The sequence below is a fragment of the Coturnix japonica genome, chromosome 5, assembly GCF_054131305.1.
Source record: "Coturnix japonica strain WE chromosome 5, WE-NBRP24, whole genome shotgun sequence".
In the NCBI taxonomy this organism is placed as follows: Eukaryota; Metazoa; Chordata; class Aves; order Galliformes; family Phasianidae; genus Coturnix; species Coturnix japonica.
The window spans coordinates 21,545,964-21,564,207 of record NC_140667.1 but is presented as its reverse complement, the minus strand read 5'-3'; the positions used below and the strand labels follow the sequence as shown (position 1 = coordinate 21,564,207).

The 18,244-nt window shown below is 50.9% G+C and overlaps 2 protein-coding genes across 2 annotated transcripts in view; one reads left to right on the top strand and one right to left on the bottom strand.

Moving 5' to 3' along the window:
- LOC146760714 (uncharacterized) overlaps positions 1-12,747 on the bottom strand; it is a 59,807-nt gene extending 47,060 nt beyond the window's left edge. The window contains exons 1-3 of the mRNA XM_085549814.1: positions 12,739-12,747; positions 12,327-12,691; positions 8,348-8,409 (exon numbers count right to left, since the gene is read on the bottom strand). Coding sequence (XP_085405940.1) covers positions 8,348-8,409; positions 12,327-12,691; positions 12,739-12,747 — 436 coding nt within the window. The remainder of the gene's footprint in view (positions 1-8,347; positions 8,410-12,326; positions 12,692-12,738) is intronic.
- Positions 12,746-15,060, top strand: LOC107314833 (uncharacterized). Its single transcript, XM_085549813.1, has 4 exons — positions 12,746-13,523; positions 13,641-14,228; positions 14,313-14,440; positions 14,787-15,060. The coding sequence occupies exons 1-3, from the start codon at positions 12,746-12,748 to the stop codon at positions 14,423-14,425; spliced, it is 1,479 nt and encodes a 492-aa protein (XP_085405939.1). The 3' UTR covers positions 14,426-14,440; positions 14,787-15,060.
- Positions 15,061-18,244: the final 3,184 nt, after the last annotated feature.

The following is an 18,244-nucleotide window of genomic DNA, read 5'->3' as shown; positions in this document are numbered from 1 at the left end:
CTTCCTTTTCAATCTCATTAGATTTTCCTACTTTTTTTTTTTTCCTCTGATTGCTTTTCCTGCTTGCAATACATGCTTAGATTTAGGCAGCAAATAAAATATCTAAATTGTGATGCTTCTCCTGTATGCAAGTATATATAAAATGAACAAAATAAATGAAGGGGATGAATATGCCTCAAAAGTAGAGGTTAAAGAAGAAATTCAGAGGAAAAAATATATCACTACTGAACCAGTACCTTCTACATACATGTCTAAAGGAGTTTTGCTAGAGGCCTCACTGCAGGAATAGAACTGACCACATAATCATATGAACCATACAGGAAAGGTCTCCTGCCAAAAGATAGAGTAGGTTACAGAGATTTAAGCACTCATCTTCATTTAGGAATCCTTAAGCTTCTCTTCATAGAAGTACATGGCTACATTTTGTTTACTGAGTGCTGAATTACAGAATCTCCATTCTCAGTTTGACAGCTGCAGTAGATATATATTTTTAAATCCCACTAAATTGAGAAAGGGCTAGTTTGACTATGAATAATCAGAGATGGAAATAAGCAAGCAAGCTAACAGACAAGGCACCAGTGGCTTGCTTGGTACAAGTTCATAAGGTCTCTGTTTAACTGCCAGGTAGCAATAGTTTGTAGTTAAAAAAGTAAAAACATGAACAACAACAACAAAAAAATACCGCTCTCTCATCTTTTGACAATCTGAGCAGAAAGGACCTGGAAAATCTCTTAGAAGACCTGGAAAACTCCTCTCATCCTCCAAATAGTCCCTCTGACTTGGAGCAGCTGTTGTACCATGGGGCAGCAGGTTAATAAAACCAGTATATCCATTGCTAATGGCTTTGCTGAGCACATGGATGGAGAAATGGTCACACCATGCCAGACCTACATCCTATAGAATCTGCTCAAAACAACTCCTAACAGAAACATATAGAAACCAGTACCTTTCAGGGAGAGTTTTAAGCTCTTTATCCCAGTTCTGCAGCTGAACAGTTAGAAGTGAAGTAAAGTTCAGCAAAAGCTTTGTTTTCAACATGTCCAAGTGAAAAGGAAGAGGAAAAAAAAAAAAATCTCTGATGCAGTAGTGCAAGACAAAAGGCTGAAAGCATCTGCCTCTGTGTGCAGCATTTACTGCTGCAAGCAGCCCTGTTGTGGCCAGGCTGTGTCTGGTTAGAATACAGCTTGGGAAATGAAGCACCCATCTTGGGATGGGAAACCCTTGCTGGATCAGGACATAGTTACTTCACTTCAGAAACAGCTGCTAGGTTTGCAAATAACATGCAAAGCTTTGAATCACAGCAGGCTGCTGTAAAATACAGCCAGCCATAAACTTTTCCCCTGGCTACATGGTTACATTTGGGGGTGAAAAAAAAAATGAATGCAAGTTGCATAAATGCAGGCAACCACAGGTCAATAAACAGTTCTAAAAAACATGCTTGACTCCATAAGCTGTGATATAATAAGATGGACTGCTGGGTACTTCAGTAAAATTAACACAGAACGGGCCTTAAAAAGTTGGAAAAAATTTGTGCAATGAAATACAATATTCCTAGCATAAAGTAAAACCCATGAATCAGTAAACCATCTTTAACTTCCTTGTAAAACTTATACCTAGCAAGAGCAGGTCCATGTTTTGCCTTCACCATTCCTTCTATGGATTTGCATGCAGATGCATTTGTGGCTGTGTTTGTGTGTGCACATACAAATCCATTTGTGCACCCACAAAATAGTCCAAACGCACACAAAGAGGCTTGTGCTTTCAGAAATATGAAATAAGAACAGTGGAAGAATAGATATATACATATATATATGCATCTGCAAGATTGTCATAATAGATTAAAGCCATTGCGCATATTTTTAAGTTTTATGTTAAAAAAAAGTCATTGTTCTTCTTACTAATTTTACTTCAAAAGACAAAAGTAGGAAGCATTCACAAAAGCAGAAGGGAAATGCTGATTTCCAGTTTTATAGGCTCCTTATGGCTGCATCTCATTCAGTTTGGCCAGTGGAAAAAAAATAAAATAATAATATCAATTGTTCATCCTCCTGTCCTGGCCATTCTATCTCCTTGCTCTCACATACTAAAACTAATCAGCTGCATTTGGCTATTTGACATAAAACGTAAAATGCTTTAAATACTAAAAAGTAAATAATAAAGTATTCTCAGTGTTCTCTTTCACAAATATACTTTTTTAAAAATAGAGAAAGAGAGATCAAAAAATAAGGCTTTAAGAAGTAATTGCTATAGGTCCATCAATCTGATCTTTAGGGCCTGGCTACAGCATACACTGCAAGCCACCCAGCAGAGCTCCCACATGGCTTCAGCTCCGTGCTGTGGCACCCTGAGCTTCTCTGTTACACTATACCCAAGTAATTCACCCTCTTAAAACAGCCTAAAGATGAAGGTGTATGTGACCTGTGAATATATGGACAGCAATAGGTCAGGGTACAGATCAGTACCATCAACTTGGGGTGTTTTAAATTCTTTTTTGCTTTGCATTTTCTTTTTTGGTTCAGTCAGGCAGGTTGGTGCTTTGCTACAGCTACCTGATAAAAATATGTATATGTGTGTGTGTATAAAAACATACAAAAGCAGACAATTATGTAGAAAATTCTATAAGAAAGTGCAGAATACATATAAGAAAGTATTACCACTGTTGTATATCTGGTCCTCCATTCCCACCTTGCTTGCCTAGGCTCATCACGAAGCAGAGAGTACAAAGTCCCTCTATGCTTCATAATTTCTGTGCTGTCTATGACATGCTGCAGGTGGGCAATCCATTTCTAACCTACCACACTACCTGTAACAGTCACACCAATCCCATGCAACGAGCACAACAGCACACGACACACTGATTTACCTACAGAGCAGCGAAGGCAAAGAACCTCAGCACCAAACTCCGCAGTGGAGGAGGAGATTTTTTACACTTACATTGACAAGCCCTGACATCTGCTTCCTCCGCTCCATGGTGACCCTCATGACTGTCCCCATGCCAGTAGATAGTGGCCAACACAGTCAGCAATCACATCTTCTGGACCAGCCAGCCAGGCTCAGGTCATCCCTCTGCCTTTTGCCCTCACTCCTCAGTTTACCTCCTGATTTCACCAGGAGAGCTTATCTTGTGCCCTGAAGGTAACAAGGTGGGAGGAGCAGGGCAGCTGGGGAATCAGCTGAGGACCCACTCCAGGGCCAGGTGTCTATAGTCAGGGATGAAAATCTGGGAGACAAAATAGAAGGAAAAGAGAGAGATTGTGCATGTGACTAAGTAGAATAAAGGAGGAGAAGGAAGAACTAAACAAAAATAAGAAGAAAACAGGAGTGTTTTGTTTTGTTTTTTAAAGGTGGGGAGAAATAAGAACTGTCTCACCACATACATATCATTAATTACATTGAGTCTTTTTTCTACCTGTGCTGCATCTCTTTCCCAGCAGATGATCCTGTAAGGGTAAGGTGGCTGAATGAAGAGTGCTGCTCTGTCGAGGGCGACTCTAAGGACCAGCAGCAAGCAGAGTTTTTTTAAGCCTATATGTCACTCTGCTAATTCATGTCTTTTTCTGGCTTCTTACATCCTGATTTGGAAGGGAAAAGAAAGTTACCAGATATCTTGTCAAATACCAGTGTTCCCAATGCAACTTCAGCTTTCCCTGTGCTTCAGCAGGCATCTCTCCTCTCTCATTTTACCTTCTCAAGAGGAAAACCAATTTCTCTTTCAGCCTATAACCCTCCCCAGCCCTGTGCATAAAACAAGGAACCATACCAGCCAATGTACAACACTGCTGAGCACCATGCCCCAGCGGGGAGACCTTTCCTGTACTTCTAAAAGGTGTAACCAGATTCTTCTCATTCTTATAATAGAATAGAATAAGATTCTTATAATAGAAATAGAATAACAGCTTACACTACATTCTCCCTCCACTGCTTCTATTGGTTCTCCCTTCATTTATATCCCTGCCCACTTCTAATGTGACTAAACGTAACATAGACACACGTGTTGAAAATTAACTAAAATGTGGCAATGTAATTAAAGAGATGTAGAAAGGAAACCAGAAAGTGGTAGAGCCTTGGCATCAGTGTGCCAGTGCAGCTGTGAGTGGCTGTGCCAGATGTGCAGAGTGTTAATAAGTCACCCAGCCTGGTCTTCCAGGCAGGGAAAGGCAAGGATGTCCAAACATGTTAGGGTTGGGTTTTGCATCTCCTTTTAGATGCTCACAGCTCTTGTTGTTTACATTAAATTAACACTGCCGATTACATATTCCATATATTGAGATTAAACAACCAGTAGTTTGTGGCTGCTGGACACTTCTCCACAACCTTCTCCTAATTAACTGGACTTTCCTGTCTTTACTCCTCTCATGGGAAATGCTGACCGTTTTTTTCTAGAGTGGATACTATGTGCCATTCACTCAGTGCAAGATCTGATATGTTCTCTTTTGGATCACTTTCTCATTTGCCTTCTTTTACCTTCACTGAAGGTGGATGCCGATGTGATGTACATCTGCACATTTGGACTCTAACTCAATGAGCTGCATATCAGCACACATCGTTGGTTTTTTTCCAGTGTTCATCCCAATTCCTCGGTTGGAAAATACCCTTATTTGCTTCAGCAAAGCTGTAAGCTCAGGAGTGTGGTGGGCCCTGATTCAGGAGTGTTTTCTGCCTCCCACACTGATCTGGTGGAACCGATCACGCTAGGGCAGATAATTCAAGGAGGAAACATGGAAGAATCACATTCTTTAACAACCAGATATAATTTCTCCATGGCAGTTTCTACTTTTTTTCCTTCAACCATGCACTCATTTTGAAAATACGTCATTTAAAACTATAATATTTTCAGTTTTGCTTTTGTTCAAATTCCCCTTTACAAAAAGTCTTGTTCACAACCTGAAAATGCTCAGGTTTCCCAAGTGGCGGTACCTCATCTGCTTTGGGCAGAAACCCATGATAGCTTACATTATTTAGCATGGCATTATCCCATGCTGTTTGCTTCCATCTCATTGAAAATAAGGGATGATGGAACACATTTTCCTGGACACACCCTGCCTTTATCCTTAGTAAACTGTTTCCTACATTTTCAACCAAGAACGTTGGATTATTCTGAACCGTCTTGCCTTCTTTTTTCACTGGAGTGGCCATTTCCAGCTGTGGGAAAAAGCTGACTTAACCCACCACCAAATACCCACTGGTGGGTAGCAAGGTGGCCAACTTGGGAAGTCCACCCCCTGAGTCACAGCACTACAGTGGCATGGCCAGGAGCACTGGTGAAGAAGCATCTGTCAGATTCAGAGGACAGGCACTGGAGATGGAGGACGTAGTGTAGAGGCTACTGTATCACACAAACAAGGGGCTCGTGCTTCACCTCCGTCTGGACTCAAGGCAATTACCACTTCCCTCCTGAGAAGGTTCCTGCTGCATCCCAGTGACTAGCACCATCTGCATGTCACTGTGTGTCCTCATCATCCTGCTCATGATTTGCCCCCTGGCCACCCGCATGGGGACAGGAGCACTCATGGGGAGCAACTCGAGCCTCACAGAGGCTATTCTGCAGCCACAGGGAGCAGACGGTGTGTGCCGACCCCAGGGAGGTTCCTGAGGTAGCAGAGCTATGCTGTGAGTGAGGCTCGTGTCATGCTGCTAGCATGACGCATTTCTCCACATGGAAATGCCATAATTAGTCCAGCATCTTCTACTGTCCTTCCAAACCCAGCCTAATGACGGCACCAAATACGCTATAAAATAAAAGTGGCACTTCTTACTTTTAAGTGGGGATTCTGATTTTCACAGGACCAAGTTCTGCAACTCTCTTCCACAGATCAAGAAGCTTGACTACCTGTAACTAAAATAAAGCACTAAAAAAAAAACAATTTTATGTACATACATATATATTTTGTGAGCATGTATGCAAGCACGTGTGTGTGACCAACCCTGCACCTCTGCGTTCTGTTCTCAGAGGTTCTAGGTCACTTATATGGAAAATCGCCTGTTTTTAAATCAGTGGCAACTTCCTCTCTCTGTTCCAAACAATGTCTACTGATGCTGCTGTAGGTCCACATGCATCTCTTCCCTAACAATTAATTGTATTTACCAAAGAACACTGAAGTGAAAGTTCACAAGCTTCACTTCACTCTTTCTCTGTCAGTCTGGCTGCTCTGGTGCTCCCCTCTGAAGTTTCATCGCTCTACACCCCATATTTTCCCCCAAACTGCTTTCTGTGTCTGCTGTAACACAAATCTGCTGAAGTTTCCTACCACCTCTATGGCTAATTAGGCTTCATCAGGGTTTTCACTCTCATGCTCCCTGCTGTAGATAAATGCAGTGGCAGCTAGGCGTGCTGCAAGAGCTGCTGACTGCATTACTAGTTAGCAGAGCAGCACCAGTGGTCATGCTAACAGGTGATATCCATAACAGGAATGTTTTAGCAAAATACCTGTGTGAGTATTGCCAGTGAATTAACAAACCCTGCTTGGCATTCCTTAAGACCCTCCTAGAATATAAGAGAAAGAAAAGGAAAAAGAAAAGAAGAAAAGAAAAAGAAAAAGAAAAAAAAAGAAAAAAAAAAAAAAAAAAAAAAAAGCACTGATTTCTTATCATTTTGAGAGGAAAAAAAAGAAAAGGGACAGCGCCAAAATGAGCATAGCCCCACTGAAGCTGGTAAAGATAAAAGTTAACTTCTGCGTGTCCCATATTAGAGTGGTCTCTGCAGCCAGAAGTGAGATGGCAGTATACCACAGCTCACACAAATATGAGATCCAAACGTATTTGTGGCAAAAGATTTGAGAGAGAAAGAATGAGAACCGACGTGTGAACGATCTGTAAAAGACCTGAATGCTAACAAAAATTAGGGGAGGGAGGAAGGAGGGGAGGGGAACAGTGTTAATCATTATTTCATGAGGCCCGTACTCACAAATCAATTTTTTACAGATGGTTGGAGGTATTTCTCGGTCCCTCACTGACAGGAATACAGGAGGCTCCGAGGCCTTAAGCAGCAGCAATTCTATTCATAGGCTCTTAGCCTTTACATAATTGTATTAAGTGCAGTAACAGACGTAAATTAACGCACGCTGACCCCACGCTCCTAGCAAAGTCTGCCCTGACCTTTCAGAAAACCTGAAGAGCACTAGTGGTTTAATGTCTGAAACGATCTCTTTGGGGGAGGTTGGATGCTGCTCAGGAGGTGCTATGTGCCAGTGGACCTAACAGGTCTTTCCATCCTGCACGACGAGGAGCCACTCTCCTGCCTCCCTTTCAATAAGCAGCTTGTCTATGTTGGTGGTGAGCGAGCCATCACGAAGCACTGCAAAGCTGAGTGGTGCCTTAGAAGTGCATGGCCTGTGCCATGCAGAAGCTGAGCCAGCCCCCCACCTCTGGGGTCATTTGCTCTCCTGGTAGCTCTGAGGGACAACATCATTGTTGGTTTACAACAAGCCACACAAAGAACACGAGAGCAGGTGACAGCCTTCCAGAAACTGGGTGCCAAAATGAACCAGCAGAGATGAACTCGTAAAAGGCTTTGCTGCTTCTCATACCTACTCATTTAATAAAATTCAAAATAATGCGCAGAGGTTTTTTTCTAGTTAGTTATCTATAAACTTTTAATCTTATAACAGGAGTACTTTTCCCCTTCCTCTAAACTGTCTGCATTCAGAAACAGGACTGTGGGGTTGCCACCAAACAGACAGAAGTGGCATACGTTCCCCTGCCTCACTGGGAGGAGGGCTCCTTATTTCTAAGGCACTGCTGGTAATTACTTTGCTTCTCCTTCTCCTACCTCACGGCTGCAGTGGTAGCCAGAGAACTGCAGAGCTGTGTCGGAGATCATAGACGTGAGAAGGAAAAAAATAAAAAAGACAAGCCTACACAACTACATCTACGAGAGCTGCACATGTTGGATGGCACATGCAACTCTGGAGCAGAAGAGAACGTAGCTAATAAATAAAGAAGGAAAGATAACGCAGAAATGGAGATTTTTACCAAAGTCTTCTAACTTTTCCCTTCCCCACCTGCTCACGACGATAGGTTCGCTTGAAATCAGTGTGATGGCATAGCAGGGACACCTAACTTCTGCTGATTTCCCTTCCTTCAGGGCCTCCCCTTCCCATCTTCTCTATTCCCTGCCTGTGGCCAGGCCACGCTTGGCCAGGAGTGGGGACAGCCAGGCCTGGAGGGGCTGCCTGTGCCCTGCCTGGGCAGGGGAACTCGAGGCGAGATGCCCAGTGCTGATGCAGCGTGGGCTGTTGCTACGACTGGGGTCAAAGGAGAGAGGTAGGCCCGGGCGCCCCTGGACGTGCTCCCCAACCCCCTTTGCCTGTACTGGGCCGGGGGTAGCCCGGTGCGGCGCTGCTCTCACCTGGTGTGGGCTGCTGCTCCCGCGGAGCCACGGATTCCTCGGCCCCGACGGCGCGGCCGCACCTGCAAGGAAGGGCAGAAAGAAAGGAGGGTGAGCAGGTGGGGGCAGCAGCCTCGCACCTCACACACATGTACGGCCGCACACACACGGGCACACGCACGCTGTCACACGCGGGGCTCAGACTGCAGCCGGTTCCCGGACGGCAGCCCCGACTCTCCAAGGTGAAGCCGCATCCGCGTCACCGCGGGGTACACAGGAGCTCCGCTCCAGCCGCAGCCCCAAGGGCAGGGATCCCCCGCCCGGGGAATCTCGCAAGCACGTCGAGGGAGGCCAGCCCAGCCCCGGGCGCCCCGGCGAGAGGAGGAGGCCGCGATGCTGCAGTGCGGAGGAGCCGGGGCCTCCCTCAGGGCGACCCCGACGGGGTGAAGGCGGAGGGGGTCTGTTCTGCAGGGCAGGGGCAGCGACGAGACGGGGCGACGGCCGCGGGTCCCTGCGCTGCCTCGTTAGGGGACCACTGGGGGAGAAGGCGGCGGGAGGGAAAGCTGGGGCGTGCAGGGGAAGAGCCCCGAGGGGCGGCGGCGTCGGGAGCCGGGATGGGAGCTGCTCCCGAGCAGAGAGGAGCGGCCACCGCCACCGCTCGCAGCAGCGATCCTCAGCAGGGCAGCAACAGTTGGCTGCCAAGGTAAGGAGACGTGGAGCCGGCGGGGCTGCAGCTCCACTCACTCCCGAGCTGCCCCCCTAGACCACCCCTGGTTTCAGTCCTCTGAAGTGTGAGGCACGAAGAAGAGGGGATGCTGCTTTAGCCTCAGCTTGGCTGATTCCTCTCATCACTTCTTTTTTTCCCCAAGTTCTCTCTAGTACCTTGTCTCTCTCTTTAAAATATGCTCACATGAATAAAACCCCTGCAAGGAGGTTTTCTGGCGACTGGAAAGGACAAACACTTTTTTATTTTCGAAATAGGAGAGGATAAATAATTATGAAAATGCAAGTCTACTTGAAAGATATCGTGACCCTTCCACGTCTGTTTTCATCAAGGCAGCTAGTGCTCGAGCTACGTGTCCTGAACGAGAAGGAAGGGAGGAAGGGGAGCGACGAGGTGCTTTTCCTTCGCCTCCTTTCCCCACTCATCCCTTCACCAGCCTTTTACTCTTTTCTAAAGTGCAGACAGGTCTTCAAAATCTCTTTTATCTCTTGAGAAATATTAACTCTTAGCCCCGACCGTGGTCCTCGCCCGATCTCTCCACTGCAGGCTTCCCTGAACTGCCAGCTCAGCCCTTTCCCGGCGGATCTCCCTCGGTGCCGGCGGCAGGGCAGCGGGGAGGAGAGCCCTGCCGGCTCCGGGCAGCCCCGACGGTCGCTCGCCCCCCCCACCCCTTTTTCTTTTCCAGACGGTGGAACCATAGGCCCCTGTATCGCGTCGAGCGGCCGCTCTGCTCCCAACTTGCTGCTCAGCTCTTGTCTCTTTCACGAGGCTGATCGGCACGGACAGAGACGCTTTTAATCGCTCGCTCTTTTGGGGGGCGGCAGGCAGGGAGGGGCTCTTTTTGTTGTTTATTTCTTGCCCACGGAACAGGGCTGGTAATTACTGCAAAGGGAGAGAGAATGCAGCTTCCTCAACTCCTGCCTGAGATGCTCTGAGAGCTGTGTGCTCGCACAAGGCAGTTTCAGAACCAGAGAGCTGGTGCTGATGCTGCTCTGCTCGCTCGCAATCACCTCGTCCAAAAGCGGAGCCTCGGCGGGGTTTTCCCCCGGATTCCGCCTGTTTTACCCTTTTCGGGGGCACTGGCTTTTAGGGAAAGAGTGATCGGGGCGATCGGCGGGCTGCAAGTTGCTCAAAATCGGGTTGGAAGTGGGCAGGGGGAGGGAGGCGCCTTTGGCAGCGCCTGCCTGGTGCAGCTCCCGCGAACTGGGGGCTCCCCCAAACCGCCGCGGCTCCGCGCGCCTCCCCCTCTCCTCCCTCCCTATTATTTATGGGGCGATCCCGGCAAATCCCACCCTCCCCACCTCGGAAGAAGCCGAGGCTCCCTATTACGGAGCGTTTAATGAATCGCTCAGAAGATATTTTTTTTCTCTCTCTTCTCCCCCCCCACCCCCCCCTTTTTCTTTCTTTTTTCTTTCTTTCTTTCTTTTTTTTTTTTTATGAATTGATCTCGCCCAGTCAGGACTCCCGTATATTTTAAATACGGAGATGCCCCGACGGGAGGGGAGGGGGGAGAAAGGTGAGGGGTGGAGAACTTTTCGGAAGTTTTATTCTATTTTTATTTTGCCATTAATGAAAGAAAATCGGCCGTACAGTGATCTGAATCAAGGTGTGATCTGCTCCGATAGGCAAAAGTCGATTAAAAAGTTCGGCGAGAGGCGGCGGCGGGTGCCTGACTGCCCGGGGGGACCGAACGGGGTGGGAAGGGGGAAAGGGTGTTTATTTCTGCCACTACATCGCTCCCTCTATCTCTACACACAGATATACACGCACAGCACGGAGGGATGGGGGTGGGGGGGGGGGGTGAGGTGGGGGGGGGGCTGGATGGAGGAGAGGGAGAGGTGCCAGGAATTAATAATAGAAGCCCACAGAGTCTAGATAAGTCCAAGGCTCGGCGATCGCAGCTGCTGCTCCTTCGGCGAATGCGCCCTCCGCGAATGCTTTTTGGGGTAAGGGCTTCCCGGGTAGGTAGTTATGTACAGCAAGCCCAGACCGCAAAAAGATTCGCGAAGGACAAAGTCTGCCGCGGCTTTCCACATCCATCGGCCGGCCGCCGCCACACCATCCACCGGACCCACGGGCGATCGCTCCGCCATCCCCGCCACGCCGGGTCCCCACCCCCATCCCCACCGAGCGCCGCTCCGAGCCCCGCGGCCCCGGGCGAGGCGAGGCAGGGCGAGGCGGCGGGGAGGGAGGGAGGGGGGGGCCGTCACCCCCCGGCGAGGCCGGGGCCGGGGCCGCGGGAGCGTGGCGGATCGCGGCGTGTCCGCGGCCCCGCTCCGCGCGGAGGCTCCGGCGCTGGGCACGGGCGCTGCGTAAAGAGAAAACTCTTCCCCCTGAGCGCTAAATAAATAGAGAGCAGGCGGGCAGCTCATTGGTGCGGGCTAAAATCGTCACCCACCAATCAGGCGGCGCTTCACATTGCCTATTTCTGCCTTTTTTTTTTTTTTTTTTTTTTTTTTTTTCCTTCCCGAAAGGGGGAGAGGCGGGAGAGAGGAGGGGGAGAGCGAGAAGGGAATAAAGAAATAAAGAAATAAAAAAGAACCATCTCCACGGCTAATTATTCGCCAAATCCTCCGCCACGGCGCGTCCGAGAGCGCGGCCGGGACACCCCTAGCCCTCTCCTCTATCCCCCGGCCATACCCTGCCCGAGGGGCTCCGCGGAGGCGCGGAGCCGCCCCGCCGTCGGGGGACCCCGCTGCGGATCCGCCGCTCGCCCCGACGGGGGCGCCCCTGGCCGCCGCCACCTCGCGGCGGGCAACCGGGGACACGGGGATCCGCGGCGGGCGCTCGGCTAAGCAGCGTGCCGCTCCCGGCCCCGGGCAGCCCCCGGGGGCGACCCTCCTGGGGCTGGGGGGGTGCGCGGGACGCCGCCTCCAGTCGCACAGCCCGAGGTCGCGAACCTTCGTGCCCCGCCGCCGGAGGGGACGGGGACGGCCGGCTCCGAAAAGTTTCGGGGACGCGGCACCCAACTCCGGAGCTCCCCGCAGCCAACCCGCGGGGAGAGACAGACCCGACGGTGCCCGCGGGCGGCGGCAGAAAGGCGAACGCGCGCCCACGCCGCGTCCCGCCGGGCTCGCGCGCGACACGGGGAAGGGAGACCCGCTGAGCTCGGGGGGAACCTCGCACCTCGGCCGCAACTCAGAAGTTGGCAGGTCGCCCTGCTCCGCAGAAGGGACCCGCGAGCGGCGCCTCCGACCGCCCCGAGCGCCCCTCGCCCCCCGGCCCCGTTAGTCGAGCGGCGGAGCGGCGGGCAGGGCGGCGGAACCCGGCACTTACCTGGCGTTGCCTCCCGGCCGCTCCGGCGGTCCCGCGCCGCGTGCCCGATCACCACGGGATGGTTTTTTTTTTTGTTTGTTTGTTTTTTTTATAGAAAGCCCAAAAGCGAAGCGTCCCTTCCTCCAGGTATGTATATAAGTTACTGTACTGTGTGGGAGGGTCACGATCTCGCTAGGTGCAGAAGATTCCCCGGGATTAACCCCTCCTCTCCCTTCCCCTCCTGCAACTTGTTGAGGATGGCACCGTGCGCGCACGCGGAGCGGCACACGGCCGCACGCACACACACGCGGAGCGCGGCGCCGGAGCGGTCCGGTGCCCCCCGACGGCGCGGTGATTGGCCGCGCTGCTCGTGGAGAAGGGGACGTCTCAAGTCGAAGTCACGATTTCTCCTCAGTTTGGAACCATCTGTGACTGGAGCCATGACGCAGCCAGAGCACATTACTCACTTTTACAGTCACGACTTGGAAATCCGTGCAGTTTCCAACCAAAATTACACCGCCACCATTGAATTATTTAATAGGATCCAGTTAAGGGTAATCTCATGCATTGTGCCGGAGAGCGGCGGTCGGGAGGGGAGGGCTGGGAGGCGGGGGGCAGAGGGAGGGCACTGCCGGGCTCTAATCGCCGTTTCACAGAGCCGCCGTTTCCGAGTTCCGACGATTGGCTGCACGTGCCGTAAGGGCTTTCTTTCCTTTCAACCCCAACCAAACAAACCGGGGACGGGTCCGTTTGTAAATACGACCACGCGCGCTCGGGGAAGGAACGGTCCGGTTCCCGCATTCGGGGCGTCCGTGGGCGGAGTGCCGCTGTGCGGCTCCGCGGGGCTCGGAGCGAGGAGAGGCGCTTTGTGTGCCCGCTGCCGCGGCCGCAGCGCTGCATTGTCTGCAGGATCCGCCGGCGGTGCCGGGCTTTGTGCGGTAGGTGCACCATTTTCTAAGCTCGCTCGTACCGTGAGGCGACGGCTAAGGGCGCTCGGCGGGTGCTGCCGCCGCGGCTATTGTCTGCCTGTACCTCTCCCACCCCTGCAGGGCTCTGGCTGCGGCGGAGCCCCCTCCCTTCTCGGCGGCTCCGGAGCGGTGCCGCGGTGCGGGGCTGCCCGGGGTGCCGGCCGTGCCTGCCCCGCCGCGGGGCTGCGGCGCCGTGACCCTGCGGCTCGGCCCCTCGCCTCTCTTTCGGCCGTTCCCCCGCCTCGGATCTGTCTGCCTAAGGACGCGAAGGACGGGCGACAATAAAAGCAGACACCCGCACACACGCGAGCCGCAGAAGGTGTGAGCTCTTAGCGGGGAGAAACGAGGTGGGAGGAGAAGGGGTGAGTCCAAATAAAGCAACCTATAGCCTCCTATTTTGCGGAGCACCATCATCAGGTACAGCTCTTTCAAACGCACGGGCGGGAAGGGCGGCGGCGGCGCGCACGGGCGCGGGGGGGGAGACGGCAGCGGGAGCGGCTCCCTCGGCGGCGGGACCGGGACGACCCCCCCCCCCGCCCTCCCTCAACGGCGGTTTCAGCACCGGGGAGCGGACAGCGCCCGGCGGCGGCCCCGCGCAGAGCCCGGCCCGCGCCCCCCGCCCGGCCCCCCCCGAGCGCAGCCGAACGGGGGGCGGGCGGGCGGCAGAGGGGCTCGCTAGCGCCGACAGAGAGAGAGCGAGAGTTGCAGCTCGCTATTGATTCAGAGATTTACCGACAGGGTGATTCCCCTTTCTGCACAAGAATTCCCTGTCTCCGGGCTCCGTGCATGCAGCAGATGCGTTATGGAGACGAACGGAGCCCCCTCGCTTTAAAGAAAAGTAAAAAGGGAGGAAAACAGAGGGATCCGAGCATGCAGAAAGGAAAGACGAGACTCACGGCCGCTGGCTGCAGCATGCACAGGAAAAATCGCTACTTACCGAGCGGGAACTCCTCGGGTAGGGGAGGGGGCGGGGGGGTGGGGGGGGATGGCGAGGATCGGGGGGTGGGGGAGCGGGGGGAATCCAACAATTAATTTCCAGACAGGAGTTGGAAAAAAAATACTGCGGTGATGTCCAGGTTTTCTTCCACCCGCGCTCGCTTTTTATACAAGTGCAACCCTCTGTCTATTTCTGGAACGCGATCAAAACCCTGATGCTATTTTTAGCAGGTACTGGGGAAAAAATCCACACACAAAGGCATTTCGCTGGAACGCTACGTCCAAAACATTAAATGTGCATTAAGTCTGCTCCCCCCCCCCACCCCCCCGCACACACAGCCACCCCCAGCCACGCGTCCCCCTACCCCGGCTTCTTTCTGCACCACCATCCACTGTTGCTTTAGGTGCATCATTGCAGAGAATTAAAAAACAAAACAAAAAAACAACACCACCAAAAAAACCATCAACTGACCGCCTTCCATGCTGTCCTATTGCACAAACCCCTAATCCACAGTTGTACTGAGTCTGTCTCTCTGCCTGTTGCCTTGCAAGCATTACTGTGTCTGTCTTCTTGCAGTGTCTTTGTAAAGTGGGCTTTGGAGAAAACACAACAACCACCACCATGCACCACTTGGCCATTGTGCACAAACGTGGGTTTCAGGCAGGGATGCTTGCTTTGCTGGGAGACTGAGGTGGCTTCATACGGTGAATTGCACCCAGCACAAAGAAGGGCTGCTGTTTCTTTTTTTATAATTCTCTCCTCCTCGCCCCCTGCCTTCCTCCCCCTTAAAAAAAAATGTAATCCTTTGTTTGGAGAATAAAGGATCTATAAATATATATGTGAAAAAAAAGGGTGTGTGTGTGTGTGTTTGCGTTCTAGTAATTCACTACGAGGGGGGACTGGGGAAAAAATAGAATCATTAGGGCTTGCAGGCTGCAAGGAGCCAGCCTGAGACTCCTTTTGCAAGGCTGCGTCAGTTATCAGCTATTGACGTCACGTTCAGATTCTCCTCTTCAGAGGCTCTAGTTCATCATAAAAGATGTCTGTGCTCGGAGCTTTGTGCTTGCAGAAAGGCACTTCAATTCGAGGAAAAGAGTTAATTAGCAAGCCCCATATTTTGTGGTGTGCAGCTTTCGGTGCAGTTGCACAAAAATCCGGGGGGGAGGGGGGGAAGGGGGGGGTGCAAATGTGTGTTTATAAGGGGGGGGGAATCTTATGCGCTGGAGATAGGGAGGTGTTTCTCAAAACACACACACACACACACACATCCCATGCAGAAGCACAGACAGAGAGAGAGCAATCTGCATAGCCCGACACTGCAAGAAAACGAACCCCCCCTCCCCACCCACCCCCTCCTCGGGTATGGCTATGGCAATTTTAGCAAAAAAAACCCCAAATTGGAACAAAATCTCAGATTTTTAATATTTGCAATGCAAACAGCATTGGGGGGGTGGGGAGGGGGGGAACTGAATATATTTTAACACCCCTTCTCCCCCAACCCCCCCAATCTGAACAGCAGCAGCAGCAGCTCGCACCCCCACCACCTTACACTTGTATTTGGCTACTGTAGCAAAAGACAGATATTGATAAAACCAGGATTAATTCTGTATATTTGTCAGGCAAACAGCCCCGTCTCCTAGAATGACGCAAATAACAGATTCTATGGCTCTGGCTTTCTATATTCTGCACCCACGCACTCTGCTTGGTCTCCCACGGAATCAGCTACAGAGAGCAATGATCCAGATTATACAGAGAGAGGGGTGGGGGAAAGGGAGAGAATAACAAATGAAATTGCAATTAAAAATTATAATGCTGCTCCAGTCTGTACGCAAATGGCTCAACCTGAGCTTGCACAGTGGCACACACCGACACGCGCTCACAGCCCTGAGCCCCCTGCCCCTATACTGGGGGGCATCAGCAGCATTTAGACAAAAGGGAGTTGTCTTGCTGACAAATGCAGGGTTTAACTGGCAAGGAGAGGTGTTTCCTTTATGCACCACACCTTTCCCAGCTCCCATTAAGCAAAACACATCCCTGAAACGACCTGTCCTGCCACTAAGTGTGTGCAGAGGGGACAGTTAGCACACACAGCTGGGGAGAGGAGTGGGGCCAACCCCACAGCCCCACAGGAGCTAAGGAGGACCTCTATGAGCAGGTCATCTTCTCTGTCTCCCAGACAAAGGGATGCAGCTATTTCTCAAAATGCCTAAAAAAAGTCAAGCGCAAAGGGCTGTTACTATTTTTAAACCTCTCTCTCTCTCATTTGTTGGAAAATGGCACTAAAAGCATTAACCAAGCTCCCCGCCCCCGGGGACACAGTCAGACACACGGCGAGCCCCGAGGAACACCAAGGCAGTGGGGACCATCTCTTCCCCAGGTGAGGGCCGGGAGTGCCCCACCACCATTCCCACCACTAACTACGTCACACCCCATGCAATGGGAGAAGCAAAATGTCTGGGCAATCAAGAAACCCATAAGTTATTTACTGTCTAATCTGTACACACACACTCCTTATTTATTAACTCACTTAATTATTACCAACTTCTTTTGCAGACAATGAATTTCCTAATGTCAATAAGCTGCAGTCAATGAGGTAGGGCTGTCTCTGTCTCTCTCTCAAAGCCAGACAATACTGTTGTCATGTCTGCCCATGACATGGCAGCAAATGGGGAGGGGACCACAGCATGGCATCATGAGGCTCCAGGTAGTTGAGGGGCCATTCAAATGACCATACGCAATGCATTAGATGCAACCATATGCATCACCACCCACACGTCAGCAATAAACCCATCTCCACAGGACTTGGAGAGATGTTACACTTCAGACTTGGAATGATGCAGCCCAGCCTGTGGTTTTGCTATGGGAAACACCAATACAGTAGTTGTAGCCCAGAAGCCAGATGAACAGGAAGAAATGCTTCAATGGGGAAAGCCCTTACACCAAGGTCAGATCCTGTCCCCTCAAACCCACTGGGAGCCAGCTGTGGATCATACATCCTCTGAGGAGCTGCAGAGAAGTTCATCCTGGATGAACAAAAACATTAGGCCACACAGGAGCTAAAGGATGCAGACATGCATGCCCAAACTGTCTTGACACTCAGACCTTTGAGAGCCTTGGTATGCTGTGGAGGGAGGAGAGGGTGCAGCCATTTTCTCTCCCTTCCTGCCCTCACACAAACTGATTCTTCTGCACTTCCATGTAGTGGTCACCTCTGCGAATATGAACAGAAGAAAACTGGCCAGCCTCAGCTCTTCTCTGTTGCATAGAAAAAATGCTAACACAAGTGGTGAACCTGGTGGCAGGCCCTGGAGTGGAGGCTGTGCAGCTCCCAGACCTCAGGAGCTCCAGTGCCTCCTCTTCAGCCAGGAATCCTATCTCCCAAGCATTTCCCTGGAGCCCCACAAGTGTTTTATATTCTAAACTCTTCCACGTTAATGAAAGAACTAATTAATCTTTCTACTGTATGTTTGGAATGTCTTTCTGGAAGCTGTAGTATCACCTCTCAGCCTCAATTTCATCAACTCATCTTGCTTCTGCTTTTACTCCTTTCTCTTCTCCACCCAAATGTATACTCTCCCTCCCAGCAGGCCTGTCTCCCATCCAGCTTGCATACTACTAAAAGCAATGTGGAAGCCATGTCCAGTGCCCAGGGAATCCCTGGCTTAAATAAATAAATAAATGGAAACCACCCAAACTGGAAAGAATGTTTGGCAACTACCTAACCAACAGCGGTCCCCATTTCTACTCATTAGAAGCACCAAAGGGAAAATGTATCCTCTATCTTGCTATTTCAGTTATCAGCAATCTTCTCACTTCTAAACAATTAAAACTCCCTACCAGCAAAGTCTTAATGAAAGCAGAAGCTCCTGCACTATTTCCTCCACCAAAAAGTAATACCACAGATCTTGGACAAAGTGGTGCTGTGCCCGACAGCAGCAGTACACTGCCCAGAGCTACTGGGGTTCCAAAGGGAGCAGCCCAACCTCTAGCATGCAGATATTGGCCTGTCTTCTTGGAAGTCCCCTTTTGTGCTC

Excerpts from the sequence above, each read along its gene's own strand:
- LOC107314833 (XM_085549813.1), top strand. The coding sequence starts at position 12,746 with ATGACGCAGCCAGAGCACATTACTCACTTTTACAGTCACGACTTGGAA. Across the intron at positions 13,524-13,640 it reads CGTTCCCCCGCCTCGGATCT|TCCAAATAAAGCAACCTATA; the intron begins GTCTGCCTAAGG and ends AGAAGGGGTGAG. Across the intron at positions 14,229-14,312 it reads ACCGAGCGGGAACTCCTCGG|ACAGGAGTTGGAAAAAAAAT; the intron begins GTAGGGGAGGGG and ends ATTAATTTCCAG.